This window comes from Paramisgurnus dabryanus, chromosome 3, assembly GCF_030506205.2.
Source record: "Paramisgurnus dabryanus chromosome 3, PD_genome_1.1, whole genome shotgun sequence".
In the NCBI taxonomy this organism is placed as follows: Eukaryota; Metazoa; Chordata; class Actinopteri; order Cypriniformes; family Cobitidae; genus Paramisgurnus; species Paramisgurnus dabryanus.
Genome location: NC_133339.1, coordinates 22,259,194 through 22,282,431, shown reverse-complemented (window position 1 = coordinate 22,282,431; position 23,238 = coordinate 22,259,194). Strand labels below are relative to the sequence as shown.

General features: G+C 38.1%; 1 protein-coding gene across 1 annotated transcript in view; it reads left to right on the top strand.

Annotated features, from left to right (window-relative positions):
• The window catches only part of ngfra (nerve growth factor receptor a (TNFR superfamily, member 16)), a 36,659-nt gene that overhangs the window by 7,373 nt on the left and 6,048 nt on the right, over positions 1–23,238 (top strand). Inside the window, exons 3-5 of the mRNA XM_065277719.2 lie at positions 6,810–7,172; positions 16,476–16,707; positions 17,075–17,271. Coding sequence (XP_065133791.2) covers positions 6,810–7,172; positions 16,476–16,707; positions 17,075–17,271 — 792 coding nt within the window. The remainder of the gene's footprint in view (positions 1–6,809; positions 7,173–16,475; positions 16,708–17,074; positions 17,272–23,238) is intronic.

The following is a 23,238-nucleotide window of genomic DNA, read 5'->3' as shown; positions in this document are numbered from 1 at the left end:
TATACCAGTATTAGATAATGATGCATTTAAGCACAGGCGATATCAGATGATCTGACCCATCCAGACAGAGGCTAATACAGCCTTTAAAGAGTGTGAGAGAGTAAGAGAGAGAGAGAGATGAAGAGATTGGTTAATGCTACTGAACATTTAAGCAGAACTGGAGCCGTTGCTGGTTTTATTGGTCTTCTACCGCTCGTTCTACTGTTCCATGCAGCTTTGATTTGTTACCTTATTAGTATGACTGTTTCTTTAATACCGATCAACTTGTGAAAACCATGCAGAAATGCTGATATGGTTATGATTAAAGATGAATAGAATGCATGGATGTATGTTCTTTTTTCGTTTGGTATTAAGATGCTTTACAGAATGTGCCAGTGAAATACTGGCAAACATGCATAGTGTGAAAACATTAATCCGTACAGTTCCCAAGAAGTGACAGCCAAGCAGAAAACGAGCTCAGAAAGAAAGATTTTATGCACCTGGCTGGTTTGTGGGTTATTTTGAAGGCATAACAACTTTAGGGAGATGCTAGCTGCATGGTGTAAAGCCTTGTTTACACTATCAAAAGTTTTATCGCTGGAGGTCACTAGGTTGATGTTCGGTTGATCGCTGGAGCACAATTTAAAAGAATGAATTAAGCTCACCAAAAATGATTTTACAATTCCAGTCCATGTGGGAAGAAACAAATAATCTAGAACAGTTAAAGTGGCCACGTCATTTTTTTAAGATGTAAAATAAATCTTTGGTGTCCCCAGAGTACACATGTGAAATTTAAGCCCAAAATATCTTATAGATAATTTATTATAGCATATTAAAATTGACCCTTTGTAGGTGTGAGCAAAAATGTGCCGGTTTGGGTGTGTCCTTTAAAATACAAATGAGCTGATGAAATTCAAACACTTATCACAATGATGGTGGTTTGTTGCAATTGAAACTCAATTGAAATGTGAATTATTTTCTCTGTTTCTCTCTGCACTAAATGGCTGTGCCGTGGTTGGATAGTGCAGATTAAGGGGCGGTTTTATTATAATAAGATCTCCTTATGACATCATAAGGAGAGCCAAATTTCAATGACCTATTTTTTCACATGTTTGCAGAGAATGGTTTACCAAAACTAAGTTACTTGGTTGATCTTTTTCATGTTTTTTAGGTTGATAGAAGCACTGGGGACCCATTCATAGCACTTAAACATGGCCCTTTTAAATTGTTTACTTCACATTTTGAGTTTAATGGTAGTCGTACGGGTTTGAACAACATCAACTTTGAGGCGGCTTGAGGTTTTTCGTTTACTCTCCTGACAAAAACAATAGTCTGTGATCAAACTAAAACAAACTGTTTAGTACTTAGTGTAAACATAAACTAATTAGTACTTTTGTGTGGGCTGGGCTCTTTCCTGTTGTTTTAGTTAATGTTGCGCTTTATGTGTCTGTTTATAATCAGTAGAGAGACGAATTCAGGTGAATGCGTCTGATGGTTCGATCTCCTCACGGGCGAATGCATCTACTGCATATCACTGTCACAACAGTTTTTGCTTACTACAAAGAGGACATGTTAAAAGGCAAACTCAAACGAGAAGGATAAAGTAAACTCTAAAACCTGGGATACACTGCATGATTTTGCCTGTCCCAGACGAGAGATTGCCATCATGAAACAATCGCCGCAATTTCTGTGATCGTGGCTCTTCATCGGTGGCCCTATGTCGTACAGTGAAAGAGGTTCAAAGACGGCCGTTTTTCCGGTTTTGCGTCCAAAGCTAGCCTACGAAAGTTTTCTGACAGTGTCAGAAATTCAGCATGATCAATGCACAGTGTGTTTGCTGCTACGACCTGCGTACTGGTATTTGTTTACCACCAGCGCATGCTGGTGACGTAGCGCTAACGTGTGACGCAGACATCGAAGCCTCCGTGTCATCCTCGTAAAGTCTACATGCTTGTCGTACCCAAGTTTAAACTATCCATGTCGCACAGTGTGATAAGGTAATTATCTTATAGGAGTGCAAAAATCCTGGGGGCTTAAAAGCAGACTGAAATGTAATGAAATTACGTGAAGATACATTTACATGTATTTATTTAACCGATGCTTTTATGCAAAGCGACTTACAGCGTTCACAAGCAGATCTGACAGTGACAGTCCCATTTATTTCCCTCATAAAATAAAACATGAATAATATTAAGTAACTAGATATTTACTGTATTTTATTTCTTACTTAAGACTTTTGAACTAATTGGCAAGACATAGATACCAACAAAATGAGATCATTTTTTTCTATATTGCCTAGTAGTAGATGGAAAATAAATGGACTGATCTTTAAAATAGCCGCAGCAGAACAAGGTCATATTCATTCATTAATAATTAATAAAGGAGAGAGAGAGAGAGAGAGAGAGAGAGAGAGAGAGAGAGAGAGAGAGAGAGAGAGAGAGAGAGAGAGAGAGAGAGAGAGAGAGAGAGAGAGAGAGAGAGAGAGAGAGAGAACAAACAGATGGGTTGAAAGGGCTATTTGACTGAACTGACACTTTTATGGCTTACCATGGCTTTAATCACATGACACATATGTTTACCCATAATCCACAACACCTCATATAGACCAGAGACATGCACGCTCTTAAAAATAATATCATTTGTTGTGTCTTTGTGTGTGTGTGAAAGTATAAAACACAATACCAACAAAAGATTATTTACTATCAGAGAATCGGAGGTACATTCCAGTGGATAATAAAAACCAGTGGCATATTTGCTTTTGCTGACGTGTCAAGAGACAGATGCAGCAGAAAGCTGCACAACATGTTCAAGCAGTTGTTTTGTATGTCGCTAATGCCTTGATTATGGTAACCAAGTCATTAGCTCAAGCATCACCTGCACAACAAGAGCAAACATGACAGGAACAGAATGTTAAGTGTTATTTACTGTTAATTAGATGTCAAGAACAGCTTCCGATCACAATACGACAGGTAGAGAAACACCTCGCCCTTAAGTCAACTTATGAATTACCTGATTTGCTGGTTAAACAATCTTTGACCCTGTGTCGGTGAAAGCCATGCTAAAGTCTCATAATCTTATTATTGATTTCAACATTGATTTCAATCTTATTCCTCACCAGCGTTTTTTTTTAAGTTGCCACAAAGGGCCAGCATTTTTCATGATTTTCAAAAATCTTCTTAAAATATATAAACATACAATATATCAAATGAAAGAACAGACCCTCTGCTTTAAAAAAAAACATGTTTCATCCTACTACGACGTCACTTCATAACCGACGAATTGGGAACCACTCCTACTTCGAGAAACTAACAAAATGCCAATGAACTTGGCATACTGGTATTTGCATAATGCTGGCGCCGCCTCGCCAGGCGCGCATTCAAGCAGCAGGTGCACAACACCAAATCAGCTATATTATTGCTGAGAAAGCCGAGCATCAGTGCCAGTAACCGAGACGTTCTCTTTTTATCACCTCTCAAGTATGGGTAGGTTTCTTCAAAAACACCAAATTTTCAGCAAAAAGCTGAGATAATTCCATTTTGTGAAGGACTTTTGATAGAGATTAGATGCAGAGCGATCTTCAAAACTTACATGGACATACCCCTAGACATCTGCCCTAGGGCGATACTTTCAGGTTTTATAAGTTGTGGAATTATCCACCTGGTGGATAATAGCGGTATTGCAGAAAGCCGGAAATTCTCGTCATTGGCTGGGAAGAGTTTTCTCTTAATTGACAAGTTAACTCGTCAATGGTGGGGAAAGAGTTAAGTTACTCAGTTCTTTACATAGGATGATTTTATGTAGAAAACAGTCAATCATTCTCCTGGTAGGAACATGCAATTGGCATGTTAGTCCTTTCATTAGTGAGTTTATAGGATTTTATTAGAGATTTCAGATGTTTTATAATTAACTTTACCGTTGCCTTTCTAATTGAAAAGCTCAGATGTAAAACCCTCTAAGTGCATCTGATGTTTTAAATGAGCATTTTTTATCAGGCTCTTAATGGATTCTGCCAACAAACTGGTATTTCTAAATGGCTTGAGGCCAGGATTAGCGGATTTGATGCAAAAGTATTTGATGAATGTATAATACGTGCCAAGACCATTCAGTTAACATCATTATCTAATTTTTGACGGAGGTGGCGTTTAGCTGCATTTACATTTGAGCTTCCCAGTGTTCCTTCGGGTAAGTGCACAGTAAGCAGTAAAATATTCCCAATACTGAATCAAAAACACTATTCTGCATTCATTCGAGTTCAGTGTTTTTGTTTGTATCACAAACAAGCAAACAAATAAAGATTGTCCGTTTGTTTATTTAGCGCTATGAGAATAAAAACATTAGAAGAACACAGACAAAGAGAAGTTGCAAGTAGGGTTATTTGAATCCTTCTCCTTAAGGGAGTCACGCACCACTTTTTATTTATTTGTATTTTCTGTATTCTGGCTTGATGCTTGTGCTTCCATGTCAGATTTACTGGATCAGTCTAAAAAACAGAGATAAGTTTAGCTGATTTTGACATTTGGTTAAATGTGCGGATATCTATTTGAGCTTTTCATTTTCGAGTGCTTCACAGTTAGATAATATGGGTTTATGCTGTATATCAATAAAGGATCTTATGTATAGAACCTGTCTTAAAGTGTTTGTGTGGAACTGAAACAGATTCATTGTTGCTTTGCTTGACATCCACTTCACATCCTGTTCACAATGCTTTCTTTTGAAACTTGGATCTACTACAAAAATAAAGGTGGAACAGTTCAATACAACAGCCCAGATTTATTTGACAGATCTTTTTATGGTAATGATCTATTAAGTGCAGGACATAAATTAGTCTGAACAGGTTTCAAATTTTATTTACGAAAGCGACTCTGAATGTTTCACACTCTATTTTGACAAGAAAACCCAAAGGACGATTGTATTACTTAAAAGGTGACTTCAACCTTTAATTTGCTCACCCTCATGTACAAAACCCATATGACTTTCTGTCTGTCACGAAACATATGTCCAAGCGTATAATTTCAGTTTCACATAAAATGAAAGGGAATAGGGATAGGGACAGCTATGGTCACCCATTTACCCCGGTTGCTCATGGTTCCCATTCACTTTCCCCTAAAAAGAGGAATAAAAAGAAAAAATGACAGTAAATACAGAGCTTTAAAATGAATGTGGATAGCTTTAAGTTTATTACAAATTATGTTTGTGTGCAGACTTTGGTATCTTCATATCTGGACATTTCTCAAACACTGGGAACAGGTTGAAGATACAAACAAGTCATGCATTGTTTTGAAGTTTTTTGAATGAATGTCAAAATATAAAACTCTAATTTTATAAAATAAGCTCATCTGACTTAATTTGTCAGCACAGCTCACAAATGATGCAGCAGAAAACGGAAATGGAGAGACAAAATGGTCTTCTGAAAGGAAAATTCATATACAAAACAATGGCTGATGGTTCTTATGAAAATGTAAACAGGCTGGTGTAACATAAATTTGCATAAAGCATTTATATTTGTCCACACCCATACTGATTAGAGTATTAAAAAACGGAAAATTATTAAATTAACGTAAATTTGGAACAGATAAAAATGTGAGATTAGTTTGCGATTAATCGCGAGTTAACTCATGAAATCATGAAATTAAATATTTTAATCTATTGACAGCCCTAATTTATATATTTCTCTGGCTGACACAAATGAGTTATTAGAGACATCTGTTAGACCTCATATACAGCGTATAATCAACAGCTGTCATGACCACGCATTTAAAACAACTAGGTTTACCAAAAAACCATAAAAAAAATGGTTCCTCTTTCTTTCTTGTACAAAAAGGCAACAACAAATTGTTATTGTCATTCTTGCTTCCTCCTTCTATTATCAAACTGACACAAAATCCAGGGAAGGTTATTTAAATCCCCCCTCAGCTAGGATTACATCCCAAACCCTTCAAACTCTGTGTTATCTAAAACGCCCGTCTCACACACATTATTTGTTCCAATCCCAAGTTCACCGGAAGCATCGCTACACACAAACCTACTCAATAATTTACAGATTCCCAATAATTTTCCATCTGTATTCAGTGGAAGCATGCAAAATTAATGTATTGTTTTCATATGAAAGCTCAAACGCTCATATGGGAAAATATTTTTCTTAACTTAAACCCTAACCGAGCATTAGGCACTGACCAAAACATCTATTAAATTATACAAAAGCATCAGAGATTTATAAATTACTTGCAAAAATGTATTTTGTTTGCTTGAATTGTCGTCAATGTAAAAGATTGCCTTCTAAACCCAGAACCAGGTGCAATAACAGCATCTACCAGCAGAGGTAATAGGGCCATACTAACCAACCAAACCTCGACTCTAATGATCTTACCTGTGGACTGCAGTATTTCAGAATTTTTAAGTACTTTATAAAGTATCTGTTTTGTCCCAGGAGTCATTTGAATAGATGTAGATTTAGTACAGTAACGCCACTGCACTAAAACTTTCTGCACACAGAAATCAATGCCAATGACTCAAACAGTGCACGCAGATCTCTGTAACACAATAAAATGAATGTTGTCACCATTTTAACAGATGCCCAGCACAGTTTCTTTTCTTGATTATAATTTTTTTATATAGTTCATCCTAAAATGTACTTATCTTATATATTTATTAATATATTCTATGTTTTCTTTCACTAATTCTGTTGTTCCTTCTCATTCATGGTGGAACACAAAAGTTAAGTCCAAGCTTTTTACAATGACGCTGGATAGAGACCATTCACTTTAGGCATAACATAAGAATAACAAATACAAAATGATTTATTGTGCCATTCTAATTTTGTCTTTGTCCAGGTGAGACATTTTCTGAAGTCTACAGTCACACAGAGGAGTGCCAGGTGTGTAATGAATGCACAGGTCTCATGCGCATGCAGACCCCATGCACTGACTCCAACGACGCAGTGTGCGTGTGCAACTACGGCTACTTCATGGACAGCCTGTCGGGCAAGTGCCAACCCTGCACCGTGTGTCCGAAGGGTCAGGGCGTGATGATGCGCTGCGAATACGATCACGACACGATCTGTGAGGAGTGTACAGATGAAACTTACTCCGAACAAGTCAGCTCACTGGACCCCTGCTTGCCCTGCACCATTTGCGAAGAGGAGACGGAGACTTTAATAAGAGAGTGCACACCTACAGCAGATGCCGTGTGTCATGGTGAGAAAATCACATAAATGCACACATGCCGGTGGATGACAAACATATGGGGCAATTCAATAGAAATAATTTATTTTAGGGCTGTAAGTTCCAGGGGTGCAGTAACCACCCCAGTAATCAAAACCCCCCATTATTTTTTAATTATTAATAAAAACATCTCCAATAGACACTTTTACCCTCCAAAAACACCCCTGCATTTGCATGTGGCACATTACAGTACATCAAAGCACTAACAAGATATCCTTTGACATTATATGGAAAAGACTGGCCCAGATATTCTTTAGCATATATATGATCTTTCTCTCTCTCTCTCTCTCTCTCTCTCTCTCTCTCTCTCTCACCCACACACACACTCATCAGCTAATTCTTCAGTATTAAGCATAATGTTTTCTTTCCTCCGTGTGTTTAAAGATCATTCTGGGTCATTTCCACATGTGTCTGCTTGTGGCCTTGCAGTTACAAGGTCAGCGTGCAGTTATTCTGTGTAAGGCCCCGTAGTTATAGAGGTCAAAACGGTCAAATAGGTCAATCCCAGTGACACATGCAAACAAAAAACTGCGCCAATAGTAGCACAGAACTAAACTGCAAAAAGTTACAGTATGTTTTAAAACGGTCCAGCCGGTTATTGGCTGGTTAAACAAGTAATCCGTCCCACACTTACACCTGTGGTGCCAATGTTTTGCAAGTTCATAAAATAAACAGGTCGCCATTCTTTCAAGTATTATAGTTCATTAACCTAACTGTGCACAGGTGTGCGTTTATCATAATTTTACAACCGGAGCTCATCCAATCAGAATTTAAAGTCTGAACAATTTGTTGTGGAATTTAGGTTTAATGAAAGTTTGTCGTAATCACAGACAAACTCAACACTTTTTTGTAAAACAGATAAACCGTACTACAGAAACACTGCCTGTGGTAGCCAGCAAATGAAGTGACGGCCTTTTCTCTACCTCTTAAAACACACACATATAGAGGAGGCTCTGTTACCATGACTGAAGAGGGCATGTAATGTACCGTGTCATTGGATTAGTGTGCTAACACTTGGGCGGTAAGGCTGTGCGTTTGTGCGTGTGAGGGTCATTTTGTCTTCTGCTGAGGAGGACTGAATTGAATGTGTTAGTTTAGGTTTTTGTGTCAGTCTTAGCTATCTAGCTTATGTGTGTGTGTTGGACATTGGGAGAGTAGTGTCTAAAGGTTCGTTCAGCAGAGTACACCCTTAGAACGGATGTGTTAAAACAATACAATCAGTATTAGTTTAGGGACAACACACTAAATGCGCTGTCCCAGAATACACATATCTCTGTGTTATCATTTGAACTTACTTTTAACACAATTTGTGTTTTTTTTTTTTTTTAAACAAAATCAACACAAAATGACACATAATGTGTTAAAACATAACACAATTTTTTTTCTTTCTTAAGGGGCATGCTCACCAAAGCTTTTATGCCCGCGGCCCGCGCATGTTTTCAATTGTTTCCATTGCACTTTTTCCGCACTCAGCGGTGAGCGCTTAGAATTGAAAATATTTAACTTTGGGTGAAAAGCTCCGCTCATCAATGTCAGTTCTCACACGACCGTCCAATCACAGTGGAGGAGGGGCAGAACATTACCAACAACCAACCCGCTCACAGCTGAAGTATCACAGCTACCAAAGCGCTCAGCTCAAGAAAGCTGGCACTCAGCTGAAAAACAGCTGGCATTTGGCATTCCTCCAGGCGTTTTCAGCCGTGTTTAAAAGTTTTGGTGTGCACAACCCTATAGAGTGTAGTTTTAGGGCTTGGTGATATATTAACTCTTTCACCGCCAGCGTTTTTAAAAAAAGTTGCCAGCCAGCGCCAGCGTTTTTCATGATTTTCACCAAAGTTTAATGCCTTCCAGAAAATGTTCTTCTTTAAATATATAAACATACAATATACCAAATGAAAGAACAGACCCTCTGCTTTCAAACAAAAAAAAAACGTTTCATCCTACCTTTAGTGGTTCTTTTGCAATCAGCTTTTGAATATGGGTAGGTTTATGCAAAAACACCATATTTTGAGCAAAAAGCAGAGATAATTCCATTTTTGTGACGGACTTTTCACAGAGATCCCATTCAGAGTGATCTTTAAAACAGAAACGGACATGCAGCAGCTTGCCATAGGGCAATACTTCCGGTTTTAAAAAGTTGCGGAAGGGCGCCACCTGGTGGATAATAGCGGTATTGCGGAAAGACGGAAAATCTCGTCAATGGCGGGGAAAGAGTTAAAGGAATATGGTTATGGGAAACCAAACTTAACTTCTTTTGCTTCTTATTAACTCACCAAAGTATGTAAAGTGAGAAGGATACATAAAAACATGCATTTTAACCTCAGACTATAAATTTTGATGTTAAATTCACTATTGTATTATAATTGATCTACAGTCCATACACTGTATTTAGTTCAATTACATCAGAAGTAAGTTGATTAAATTACTGGAAAAATAAAAGTAATCCCTTACTTTACTTTTTCAAGGAAAAAGTAATTGAATTACAGTAACTAATTACTTAGTAACTACTTACACCCAACACTAGTGCCAATACATGTGGTTGAACTACATGTGCAGGGCTGTTCTATCTAAAGAAAGCAAAGCAATTAGGGCTGCACGATAAATCGCACGTGATTGTCACGCGCATCTCGTCAGTAATGCCGGCTCCTTGATTAGTATTAAATCGCCAACAGCTGTTTTCAGCGGCATTAACTGCACAGAGCCGTAGTTCACTGACAATCGGGGCAATTTCGCATTAATTATCGCGGACGTATCACCTGCGATATGTCTGCGCAGTGTTGGGGGTAACGCATTACAAGTAACGTGCATTACGTAATAATATTACTTTTCTGAAGTAACGAGTAAAGTAACGCATTACTTTATAAATGTACACATTACTAATTGAGTTACTGTTTTAAAAAAAGTAATGTGAGTTACTTTTCAGTTTAATTAATTCAATTTAAAATAAAATAATGCATTGAATTAAACTGAACATATTAACATAGAATTACGCACTCTGTGCGCCTGAGCCGGAACAGTTTGAGACAGAAACAGAGATGGCAGGCCAGAGCTTTACATTTTTGCGATCATAAAAAACACCTGCAAGGCCTGAAAGAGATCAAGCGTCAGCCAAGTAAGAAAAATAACGCAAAAGTAAGTTAAAAGTAACGGAAGCATTACTTTCCATGAAAAGTAACTAAGGGGCTGTTTACACTTGGTATTAAGATGTGTTTTCATCGATCGGATCACAAGTGGACGAGAGAGACACATTATGTTGGTATTTAATTCAGTCTCTTTTGTCCACTTTCTACCGCTTCTGTCCTGAATACTGTGAGGGGATGATCTGTGAGACGGTGGGCGATTCTCTCTGCTGTCATTCAAACGCGAGCGGGAGTAATTATGAGTTTATATGGATGCAAACTAATATTATGTCGGAGTCCACTGCTTGTTTATCAAGTAAACGTGCTGCACAGTGTTTTGTACGTGTGTATGTAAGAGCTTTCTATGAATTTTCAGCGCAATTGATGAAATAGGATCGCGCAACTTTCACACGCTTTCAAAACTAAACTACGGAGATCAGCCGCTTTAGGTTTATCAATGAAAGGCTAAAAATAGCGCTGTTCACCATATGTTCACGCCAGAAGTCAAAAAAAGACGTAAAACTTGTGTTTAATACCTCAGATTAGAGAAATCTGAACACATTCAACCACACAACTGCAACTCCAAAGCGATCCGATCGAAAGTGGTTTCGACTACCTCTGGATGTGGTTGAAAGTGGTCGAAAGTGGACGAGCTCAAAACGTTTTGAACACCGTTTACACCTGGCATTAACGTCGTCCACTTGTGATCTGATCGACGAAAACGCATGTTAATGCCAAGTGTAAACAGCCTCTAAGTAACGCAATTAGTTACCTTTTTGGGGAGTAACTTAATATTGTAATGCATTACTTTTAAAAGTAACTTTCCCCAAACACTGTGTATGCGATATAGCCCAGCTTGTCAGTGAACTACGGCTTTGTGCAGTTAATGCCGCGCCATCTGAAAGCAGCTGTTGGGGATTTAATACTAATCAAGGAACCGGCATTACTGACAAGATGCACGTGATATTGCATGCGATTTATCGTGCAGCCCTAAAAGCAATATCAGTAAACACATCAGAATCTACTTGAAGCTGTTTCTAGCAGGATTCAAACCGGTGTTTGGGTGTGACAAGAGAGTCGGCCGCACTGACCAAGAGGCTAAAAGCCACGACTGGTACTGTCTGGCACAAGTATCTTGATACACCACACAGCTTTCACACCCCAGCTAGCCTTCGTTGTATGAGCACAAGTGTATCATATGTCAGCGCAAGTGTAATGTAAATGCTCGAGTATTTCAATGTATTTTGCCTCATTTGGCATCCCAAAGATAATTCAACGTAATGTTATTCTAAACCTGTATGAGTTTTTTTATTCTGTTCAACACAATAGAGGATATTTTGATAAATGATGGCTAGCAAACAGTTGACGGTACTTATTGACTTCCATTGTATTTGTTTGTCCTACTATGGAAGTCAATGGGTACCATCAACTGTCTGCTTACCATTATTTATCAAAATATCTTCTTTTTAACAGAATAAAGAAACTTATACAGGTTTACAACAACATGACGGTGAGTAAATAATATTTATTTTTTATTGAACTATTCCTTTAAATAATACATCTATCTGTTACTATTTTGTAAATACACTAGCACAGTGATTAGTAATTTATTGACTAGATATGCTATACTGTGTGTGTGACAAAAGAAGATGAGAAATCTACATGTGCAGATGGAACCCGTAAATCATAAAGTTCATGTAAGTGTTGTGAGTTAGACACACACACATGCACACATGTTCAGCTTTACTGCCAGCAGTTTCAACACTTATCTGCCTTTGATCTTATCTGGGATGAGAGAGAAGGGAGAGCATAGAAGAGAGTGAGAGGATAGGAAAGAAGAGAGAAGAGAAGACAGTAAATGGGAGAGAGGATTGAAGAGAGAGGAGAGAAAGGAGAGTAGAAATGAACAGACAAGACAAGAGAGGAGATGAATGTGGAAAACATAGAGATGAGAAAGAGAAGAGGAGAACGATAGACAGAGGAGGGAAGAAGAGGACAGGAAAGAGAGAGAGAGGGGAGAAATCCTCTGAGCCAAAAAAAATATTCTGCAAGGAACATATTTTACTATAGTGGATGGTAAACCAACGACTAACTATGTTATGTTTACTGTAGTTGTAAATTGCTAATAGTTTGCAGCTACAATTTTAGGTTTCCTTCTCAAATCAGTTCTAAACATAGCTTTGAAGAATGGCTATGATTATTTTTTATGTACATAGTGTGAGTTAGCACAGAGCAGCTTTCTCCCGCCACATCTCACATACACACATCAGTCCTTGTATAGACGACCACCCTCGACCACACACCACCATCCATAAATTGACCTTATACGTGACCTTTACAGCTTTATTCTACCCATCTCTCTCTCTCCGTCTGTGTTTCTCTGACCCTTTCATGTCCATCTGTCGGTGGGTCAGCCATCCATGTGCCCTTTGATGAGGGATGCATATTAAAAACAAGCTCTTTCATGAAAATGACCACAGGCACACATACAGTAGTCATCTGACAGAATGACCAATCCGCCTCTACACTGGTGGTCCGTGATGCATGGTGAATCACAACCGGATTTAAGTGGCATGTGTGTGACAGTGAGCGAGAGTTGTGCTGAGTCCTTTCCTACGCTGGATCGATAAAAGCGCTGGAGTGTCTTACGCTCGGGTTTCAATCTGTGACCTCTATTGAAGCTGGAAGATCACATTTACTAATACACTCACATGGAGGCAGATCAGAGTATGTAAGCGAAGTGACTTCAGTTTGACTTCTGCTCCGGATTATCGAACACAATTTTATGGAAATTTATACAGATTTGTTTTTCTAATCTTGTTTTGTTATTATGTTTGGGGTTATGGGTGGACCTTCATGCTTGCACAATTCACACTGTATGAATTCATACGAAATCACCACCTCACATTTTCTCATCACTCACAATGTAAACATGGAGAAACATACATGCATATGCACACTTAAACAAATGCTCAGAAAAGCAACGCACGCTCTTGTTTAATAAGTGTCTGCGTGAGTGCATATTTGCGTGTGTGCTAATGCCTCCTGCTAGTGTAATTACTGCAGCTAATCAGAGCACTTAACAGCAAAGCTTCTGTTCATTTAACCACCCATCCGTTCACACACACACACACATGCGCGCGCACACACACACACACACACACACACACACACACACACACACACACACACACACACACACACACACACACACACACACACACACACACACACACACACACACACACACACACACACACACACACGGAGAGAATAAGGGATAGTATGTGTGTGATAGATTCAGGCGTTCAAGAGTCTGTCTACTCTTAGATAAAGAGGACCATTATAATAAACCTTCAATAGGTTGCCAGATAAGCATTAAATTCCCCAGCAAAGACACAGAACCATGCGAGGATGAGAATAAAGACCCCTCATTAAGGAAGGCGCCCAGCTGAGGGTTAACAAGCACTTTACACTTGGCAACTCGTCCTGAAAACGCCCAGTTAAGAAAGAAAAGAGTTGGGAAAAAGAAGAATTTGAAATGGTTAACCTCTAGCTTGGCTGAGTTTTACTGCCTCAGCCCAATAAATGGGAAACTAGTTTTTTTAGTCAGGTTTTTAAGTTCAGTCAAGGAAAGCAAATCCTTATATCTGTATCTATGCTTTCTTTTTGGCAGAGAGAAAGAGGGGAAAAAATAAGAGTGTGCAAGAAAATGTTAAAAAGTGCAAACGTTTTTCTTGAAGAAAGATTGACGAATAGAGATAGGGCTTGGAAAGGTCTTGCGGAAACTATCAGCTACTGAGCTGAGGGAAAGACAGCAAGTGAAAGAGACTGATAAAAAAAGAAAAAAAAACAGACGCAAGAAAGAACGAGTGAACTGCAGTGTCTTTAGATGCCCACATGTTTGAAAGGTCTCCCCAGAAGTTAGCTAAATATAACCTCTTTTGGAAACATTTAGGGTTGTCATAATGTAGAAATTGATTTATAAATAAACATGGTTTATGTAAAAAAAATTCAGAAGTACCAAAATTTAGGTAATTGAAATTCGTCTCTCCTTATGATGTCAGAAGGAGCTCTTATTATAATAATACCCGCCCCTTAATCTGCACTATCCAACCATTTAGTGCAGAGAGAATTGATATAATTGACCGCACAATTGAGTTTCAATTGCAACAAACCACCATTGTGATCAGTGTTTGCCTTTCATCCGTTCATTTGCATGTTAAAGGGGCAATAAGTAGGATTTACCCCCATCTAGTGGTGAAATTGTATTTTGCATTCAAACGAACAGTGCTCTCTAGCACCTCGCCTTTCCAAATGCGTGTTGCAACTACGGTAGCCGTTATGTAATCACTGATCTCCTTGTCCGTTGTAAGGGCATATTTATGAATAAAGACGTTGATTTTGATTAATAAAACACTTAAAACCCTACTTACTGTCCCTTTAAAGGACAAACCCAGAATGGCACATTTTTGCACACACCTACAAAGTGTCACTTTTAACATGTTATAAGAAATTATCTGTATGGTATTTTGAGTTAAAACGTCACATGTGTACTCTGGGGACATCAAAGATTTATTTGACATCTTAAAAAATGATTGTGACATATCCCCTTTAAAGGTTCTTTACTATTCAGGCAAAAATGGTTCTTCGTGAAAAAGTTAAAAACAAAATATTACAGGTGAGATCTCTTTAATATCTCAATAATTTCTCCCAGACAGCAATTAGATTAAAAGGAAACTTTTCTGCAAAATCCAAATTTAGAATATTATTGAAGGTTTTAATAAGAATTTAAACATTTCTGATCAAATTTACCCCAACTCAGATTATTTTACCTGTATGATATGTTCATTTTACAGATCCATACTCTTATATGTAAATACTTGTCTCATTTGTTTCTATTTCTCTGCCAATCTCATGAGTAATGAAAGAGTAAACACTGAGCAATACCATTTTCCTCTAGGAAGTGAATCACTAACATTTAAAAATAGCCTAAGCAACAGCAGTATTTAGTATGTCCTTATTTATCTATGTAAATGTGTGTGTGTGTGTGTGTGTGTGTGTGTGTGTGTGGGACAGATTTTGATGAATGTTCCCACAAACATAGTAACGCTACATGAATAATAAAACAAATGCAGAGAGGTTTGTATGCGTGTTAGATATCAGCATATAGTTATATCAATAGCAATTTCGATAGAAAAACAACAGAGACACAGGAATATGCCCACTGTGACGGATAAATAAATGATAGTGTGTGTGCATGCATTTGATCTAGCTTATCTGCTAACCAATACAGAAAACAATGTTCTTTAATTAACTATTAAATAGCTCATGCCTAAATCACTTTCATTATGACTTGATTATTCAAACATGACCGATCACACACACACACACACGTTCTGGAAAAGTTCAGAAGAATATGCTGAATTTTCTATAGTCACGGTAAATCTAAGACCCCTGTTGAGTCAGATCTAACCTGTCACCACCAGTTTCACAGCCATGAAAGATTTGAATAAGCTTTGTAACACCCTGGAACCTTTTCTTGAGAAAAGTGAAATGTTTTCGAGAGTGCATGTGTGTGTGTAGAGGTTTAGCTTATATATGTCCAAAAAACTATAGTAAAACAATATTTGTGAGCCTCAAAATGACCCATATTAGGTTCTGCTGTAAATCCAATCATGTCAACAGATTTGTGTGGGGGATAGTGGACAGAAAATATCATAATGTTACTATAAAACCCACAGAATTTATCTGAGTTCCAAAATATACAATAGTCCTTGCGTGCACGTCTGTGTGTGTGTGTGTGTGTGTGTGTGTGTGTGTGTGTGTGTACAGGTTTGGGGGTGCATCTGTATAAATTATGCATTGAATCAATAAAGAGAGGAAGACAGATAAAAAGACAAATAGTGCCTTTTGTGGGTGTGGAGGGCAATATATCATATAACACCCTTCAGACAGCTATTGGTCAATGGAAGCTTCGTGACTCATTAGGTTTAGTTGATTATTCTATTTGCATTTTTGATTTATGTACACCAAAAGTCTGAGACCAAACGGATCTGAGAAACAAACTCATGAACCTGGAGAACCTCGAAGAAATGTTTAAAAGAAACAAAAAACCTTACATATATGTGACTGTCCCATTCTTTCTCTTTCATAGATCCATACACTCCCACCTATGTTCCCCCCACCCCTTCCTCAAGTGAGCTGAACCCCTATTTAACTGATCTGGATATTTTATGGGGCCCCAGCCCTGGAGGGGACACCACAACACCCAAAACCAGCAACCCTCACTTCATCGGCAGAGGGCTCAACGAGAACCTGATCCCCATCTACTGTTCAATCCTGGCCGCGGTTGTGGTTGGCCTGCTGGCGTACATTATTTTTAAGAGGTCAGTGATAAAAAACTCTAGAAAGATAGAAATAGAAAGATTGAAAGACTTAAGAGATCACAAATGCTTAAGGACTGTGAGAGGTGCTGAAATATTCAGGCCTTGTTTACACACAGTCACCCAGGCACACACAATTTAGACTTACAATACCAAAAGGGCTGTAATGAAACAGAGATTGATATTATTAATACAGTATGATTTTATATATCGTCTATAATATAATAATAGAAAATGTTAATATAATAATGAAATATTCATGTTCGATCAGTATATGTGTTTCTGTGACAGGTTATGTTAATGAGACTGATGATGATTTTCTTTGTTTTCATTTCCGCTGCCTGCGCATCCATCTGCGTGCTCCTCACAGGTGGAACAGCTGCAAGCAAAATAAACAGGCGGCTAATAATCGCGCAGCGACGGCCAATCAGACGCCATCTCCAGAGGGAGAGAAGCTGCACAGTGACAGCGGGATCTCAGTGGACAGCCAGAGTCTGCAGGAGCAGCAGGCACAGACGCAGACACAGGCGCAGGCCCACACACAGCTCCATGCGGCGGAGCAGATCGGTAACCTTAAACAGTACATACAGTATATGCAAAAACACTACATATATAAATTCCTCATCACCAGTGTTGGGGAAATTTACTTTTAAAAGTAATCCATTACAATATTAAGTTACTCCACAAAAAAGTAACTAATTGCGTTACTTAGTTACTTTTCATGGAAAGTAATACTTACATGACTTTAAAGTTACTTTTGCGTTACTTTTTCCTTACTTGGCTGAGGCTTGATCTCTTTCAGGCCTTGCAGGTGTTTTTATGACTGAGAAATTCTGCATTTAGAAATTGCATACAGTATTTCCATTGCTAAAAGGTCAAGCTCGGGCCTGCAATCTGACTCAAACTGTTCCTTTAAAAAAAAGTAAGTCAAATACTAATGTGTACATTTACATTACTTTACTCGTTACTTTAGAAAATTAATATTATTACATAATGCACGTCACTTGTAATGCGTAACCCACAACACTGCTCATCACTAAAAAAGAAAAGCGATGCCATATATTTCCCTCTCTTTAATAGTACATAGTTTTTATTAAAAGCCAACATGGCGGAGAATTTGTCTCGCCACACCAACTCATAAACATTTCATATCTCACCTAGATCTTTGGCATCTCTCTCATCCTTTCCCATTAACTCTCATGTCTTTCTTTACGACTCAATCTTATTTACTTTGCATTACCATGTAAGGTTAGGTGCTGACCTGTCTTATCACTCAGATCTTAAAACGAACTCTCGAGTCGAGAAGTTACATGCACCCTCGCAAAAACCCTTAATGTAAACCACGAATTCCTGAGAAACCTTCAAAATCACAAGTGCGCTTTTCAATAATATTTAAAAGCCACGAGACAGTCAATATAGTCCTGTACTACCCTTGCATGGACTGATGCTATGAGAGGAGACAGGATGCTACCAAAGCTGAACAACAAAGTGACCTAACATGGTGTAGAGTGCAGGATGTCAAAAATCTTCACGGCGCATATGCAGTATAGGATTGAAAAGCACTGAATGTATAAAACACTGCTTGTATAAAATTATATAAAAAAATCCCAAACTAATGCCATTTACGTACACTACACGTCGTATATGCACAGCAGCAGAGCAGCATCCACAGTCAGTTCACTGAGAATCTAAAGCTTCCAATCTCTAAATGCTACATTAAACAAAACAGATTATAGTTGGTTGCTTTACATGCTGGTCATACAGTATGATCTCTTCCTGTAAGTAAGCAGAATATGCTGCATAATGCAAAGATGAACCATGAGCCTTACAGATACTGAAAATAAACACAGAACATGCAACCTGCGTAGACTATACAAATGGAGGTTAATATAATCTATAATTTATCCAATATTAAAGAGGTCAGAAATGTGTGTGTCTGTGTTTGAGAGAGATAGAGAGAGGGGAGGGGGAGAATGAGCATGTGCCCAAACGAATCACTTTGGATAAAAGCACATTCTTAATGAATAAATAAATAGCAGCAATTTCATTTGCATTTATTGTAAATGTTTCTTTGGGCCAAGGGCATTAAGTTACCTCACTGTAATAGTCCTGTCTGGATAGGTTTCTTGAATGCAGATTAAAGCTCATCTGAAACCAAGCTAAAATGTGCAAAGGTTTGAGCAACAATCCTTGCAAGAAACAAATCATTGCAGTTTTCAAATTACTAATTTAGCTGATTTCTGCTCCAAACTGTCATCATCACAATTCTTTATAATCTCAATAGCAATTCTCATTAGATTCTTGATACCTTTACAATTAAATTTTTTACTCCATTGATGCAAGAACATATTACTGTAACACAATGATTCATCCACATGCCTTTTCTCTAAAGTCCATTTCTACGCTCTGTATTTTTTCATCAACATTCACTTGCTCTCCAGTGTCTGCTTGATGTCCCACAGGACCGTAGCAGCAGATGCTTTCAGTATAAAACACACACACACACACACACACAATTCAACAATGTCAGCCTGAACAGGTGTTATTGTTCCATCGGGTCTTTCTGGCAGACTCTTCTCCTTTTTTCTCACACATGGATATTGTAAACACATAGGCGCCAGATCAAAACACATCAGTGCTCTCCTCGTCTCTCCTCGGTGTCCACACACACCGATCAATGCTCTGTGCTTCGGTTCTCCATTACAGCATGTGTCTCCAAGTAAATGACGTAAAATGTAATTTTCATTGATAATTCCAAATCATTTAGGAAAGGCTCATTATGTAGTCCTACTTAGCCAGACAGTTGATTACAAGACATCAGTCTGGTTCCAACTGCAACCAATTCTGGCCAAGAAATACCGATTTAGAAAGGACTGTCAACATGTAAAGTGACTAACCAGAGTTCATTTTGTTTTCATGTGTTATCTAGAGACAGATTTGTCTGAAAAAAGTTGATTTAGCGATACTCGACTGACAGCAACTGACATCAATAAGTGCACAACAAGATCAGTCTGTTTTATAGAAAACACTGATGTTATAAATTCACTTTTTTGGGCTGTATGGTCCCAGTAAGAAACTTCCATTGACAAGCATTGACAAATTGAGTGTTTAGTTTATTTCAAATGCTTATTAAAACATTCAGGTGCCTAAATAAACAACTTAATTCACAAACTACTTCCACATCTACTGTATAGAAGCCAAACAATTTTTCATACAGCCAGTGTTGTGTGCAGTATGCAACTGTACCGCATGAGTAACATGCGCTGGTCGGACAGTCTGACAGCCAGAATGGCTCATTAGCAGGTGTTGTAGGAAGAATCGCAGGCCCAGACCTACAGGAGCACCACCGACTGCTTTTCTGATGTACCAACAAGCTTTTAATAAGCATCAGCCTCAAAGTTCGCTGCTGCTGCTACCGCCGGAAGCCATTAATACTTCCAGATGACCCATGTGGTGTGTTCAAAAAATGGTGTGTTTGTTTTCTTTAAGAACAGATAGCTGGGCCACTAATGGGACAACTTGTTGGAGCACCCAAGAGACCAGTAAATATAAGCCTGTAAAATCAGCACTTCCTTTCTTTTTTGTGTTTAGTTAACCTGGTCTCTGGTGTATGATGCTGTCAATTAAGAATGACAAAGAATTCTATTAGTTTGGGTAAATCTGCTGTGTCAGTGCCTTGCAAATGTCCCAGTGCAGATTGCAGTATACAGTTAGCTCTGAAATATCAATATTTCTTTCTTTTCTCTATCTTTGTCCTTTTCTGGTATCTCTCCTTCACAAGATTCAGTTCTAGCGGGTGGGTTGATGGATGGATGAATGGATGAGTACATTTAAAGGATGTGAAGGGTATTTAATATTTAATATAGTCTATGGTTTAGGGACTTGTGGTCTTACTGGCCTACATTTTACTGCACATCTGGCAGTTTCTCTTTCTTTCTCCACACTGTCTAACGTTTATCAGAAATTGTGTTAAAAATGTAAAAATCATATAAAAATGAGTTAAACTATGTGTGTATACATGTTTAAAACTCAATATTGATTCTTTTCGTGCTTTTAAGCGCGTGTCTGCAAACAACAATGGCAATTTTTCATGCTCTATTTCTTATACAAATATACTTTACAAAATTTGTTTCCATCTAAATCCCCCATTTCCTCTTCTGTCAGCACATTTTAGTTTCAAGCCCTGTACGCTAAAGAGCTCTTCTCTTAAAGGAATAGGTCACAAAAAAACAACTTTTTGCTTTCATTATTTACGCATCCTTATTCTAAACCCATGACTTTTATGTATGAAACACAAATAAAGACATTTTAAAGGAAATTAATACTTTTTTTGACACAACAACCAGTAGGTGATAACAAAATGTACATTTTTTTATTCCGTCATTATTTACTCATCCTCATGTTGTTCTAAACCTGTATGAATTTATTTTCTTTTGTGTTCATCAAAAAATATATTTTTAGAAATGATGGTAAACACACAGCAGATAGTGACCATTGACTTCCATAGTAGGAATAAAAAATATGATGGAATTTAATGAATACCGTCAACTGTGCTAACCATCATTTATCAAAATATTTTCTTCATCATTTATCACAATACTTCCAAAATATTTTTTCCTACTATGGAAGTCAATGGTCACTATCTGCTGTGTGTTTACCATCATTTCTCAAAATATCTTCTTTTGTGTTCATCAGAAAAAAGAAATTCATACAGGTTTAGAACAACATAAGAATGAGTAAATGATGACAGTATTTTTATTTTAAAGTGACCTATCCCTTTAAGATACATTTCTTTTTTACAATTCACATTGGTACAGTTAAAGCTCTTTCTGTATGTGGGTGTTTCTTTTACATTACAAAACAATTAATGAGTCAGAGACAGTCTATTGTCTATTGTTTGGGTGCCTTATTGTGTGCAGATTATTGTTGGACCCCTTACTGTATAAGCGTATCAGCAGATAATGTTAAAATGATGTTTGCTATTGCCTACGCACACTTTCTTACACGCACATGCTCTCTTCTCCATCTGTTTCTCTCTGCTGTGTGCTACAGTACAACACAGTCGCATGATCAGAACTATCCTCTGCAGACCCAGAGAATGTGATTTCAAAATACCACATACCCCACCAAGCATACTTAAATGTAGGACGCTTCTCGGGGGACACAAGAACGTAGCGTTTCCATGTACAGTGTGCACTATTTCTCAAAAGGGATCACATACACTATGCCACATGTGCCACCACAAACTTATAAGCAGAACCTGAGAGATCAGACCTGCTGATAATCCCTTCTCATGAGACAAAAGCATTTTTTTTGCTGTAAAGCTACCAACAACATCTGCTAGATGCTCTCGATTACCACAGACAATAAGTTTAACTCCCTAGGTTAATATAAAACAGAGGTCCCCAAACACCGCAAAAACGTCCTGAAAATAATTCGTATAGCTACGTAATAGCTACTAAACACTAAAAACGGTGCTTCTATGATTACGGGCAAAGAACCACTTTTGGTGCTATATAGCACCGTTTGTTTTTAGAGTGTATGGTAAACTGGAGCCTTCGTGCCTCCGTGCCCAGCCGCAATTTTTCTGGCATCCCTCCTCCTTCTCATCTCCTCCACTGATAATTTTTTCTTCTTCTGTGACTTAAACTTGGGGCCCAACCTAAGGTTTGAAGTGCCTTCAAGAACAGCAAGCCAAGTTCGTTTACCATTAATTATTAAGATTAAATGGGCAGGCGAACATTTCGCAAAGGAGGATTTTCAGCACTTTGTTCAAACAGCACCTCAGCACCCCCCAGTCCAAAAGGACCCCTGATATAAAAGAAAGGAAAATTATATTTACAATGACACTTCTAATAGGAATCTATAAGCATAGGCAGGGGATGAATCAACTTCAGGGTAAGGCTAAGAAGTCACTGACACAGAACGTGTTTTTTGGATTCCACTTCGCATCAATTTCATTGTTTTTCTTTATAAACATGAGTTAGATTGACGTCTTTTGCAGCATCGTGCTTTAAACGCAGTGTCAAGCTCATCAATGTCAGTTTTAGTTCAGTGGACCTATGAGAAACGCCTGGAGGCGGGACATGCATTGCAGGTTTTCATTCAGGCTGTGCTCTCACATTTATGACGTAACGCGGTCTGTCCCTACAGAATCTTACAATGTGAAACCAAATTTAAATATTTTTTTCCAAAACCTCCAAAGTGCCTCCTGCCATGTAGCAACAACCTTCAAGCATAAATGCTCCCCATACATTTATTTTTTAAAAAAAGAAAAAGCTATACGTTTAGAAAGTGAAGCAGACATAGTGTATGGGTGATTTGACATGGCAGCCAATAATAACAAAAAGCCATTGCCTTACCTAATGAAGCAAAATTCTGCGTTTGGACCCCGCATCATATGTGTTAATAACGTTCACAAACTTGAATTTGAGGTGTTGTTGTTGTTGTTGTTTTGATCCGTAAAACCAGTGTTGTAGTACTCGAGACTCGGACTCACCCTTGGACTCGGTCTCGAGACCATATTTTAATGGT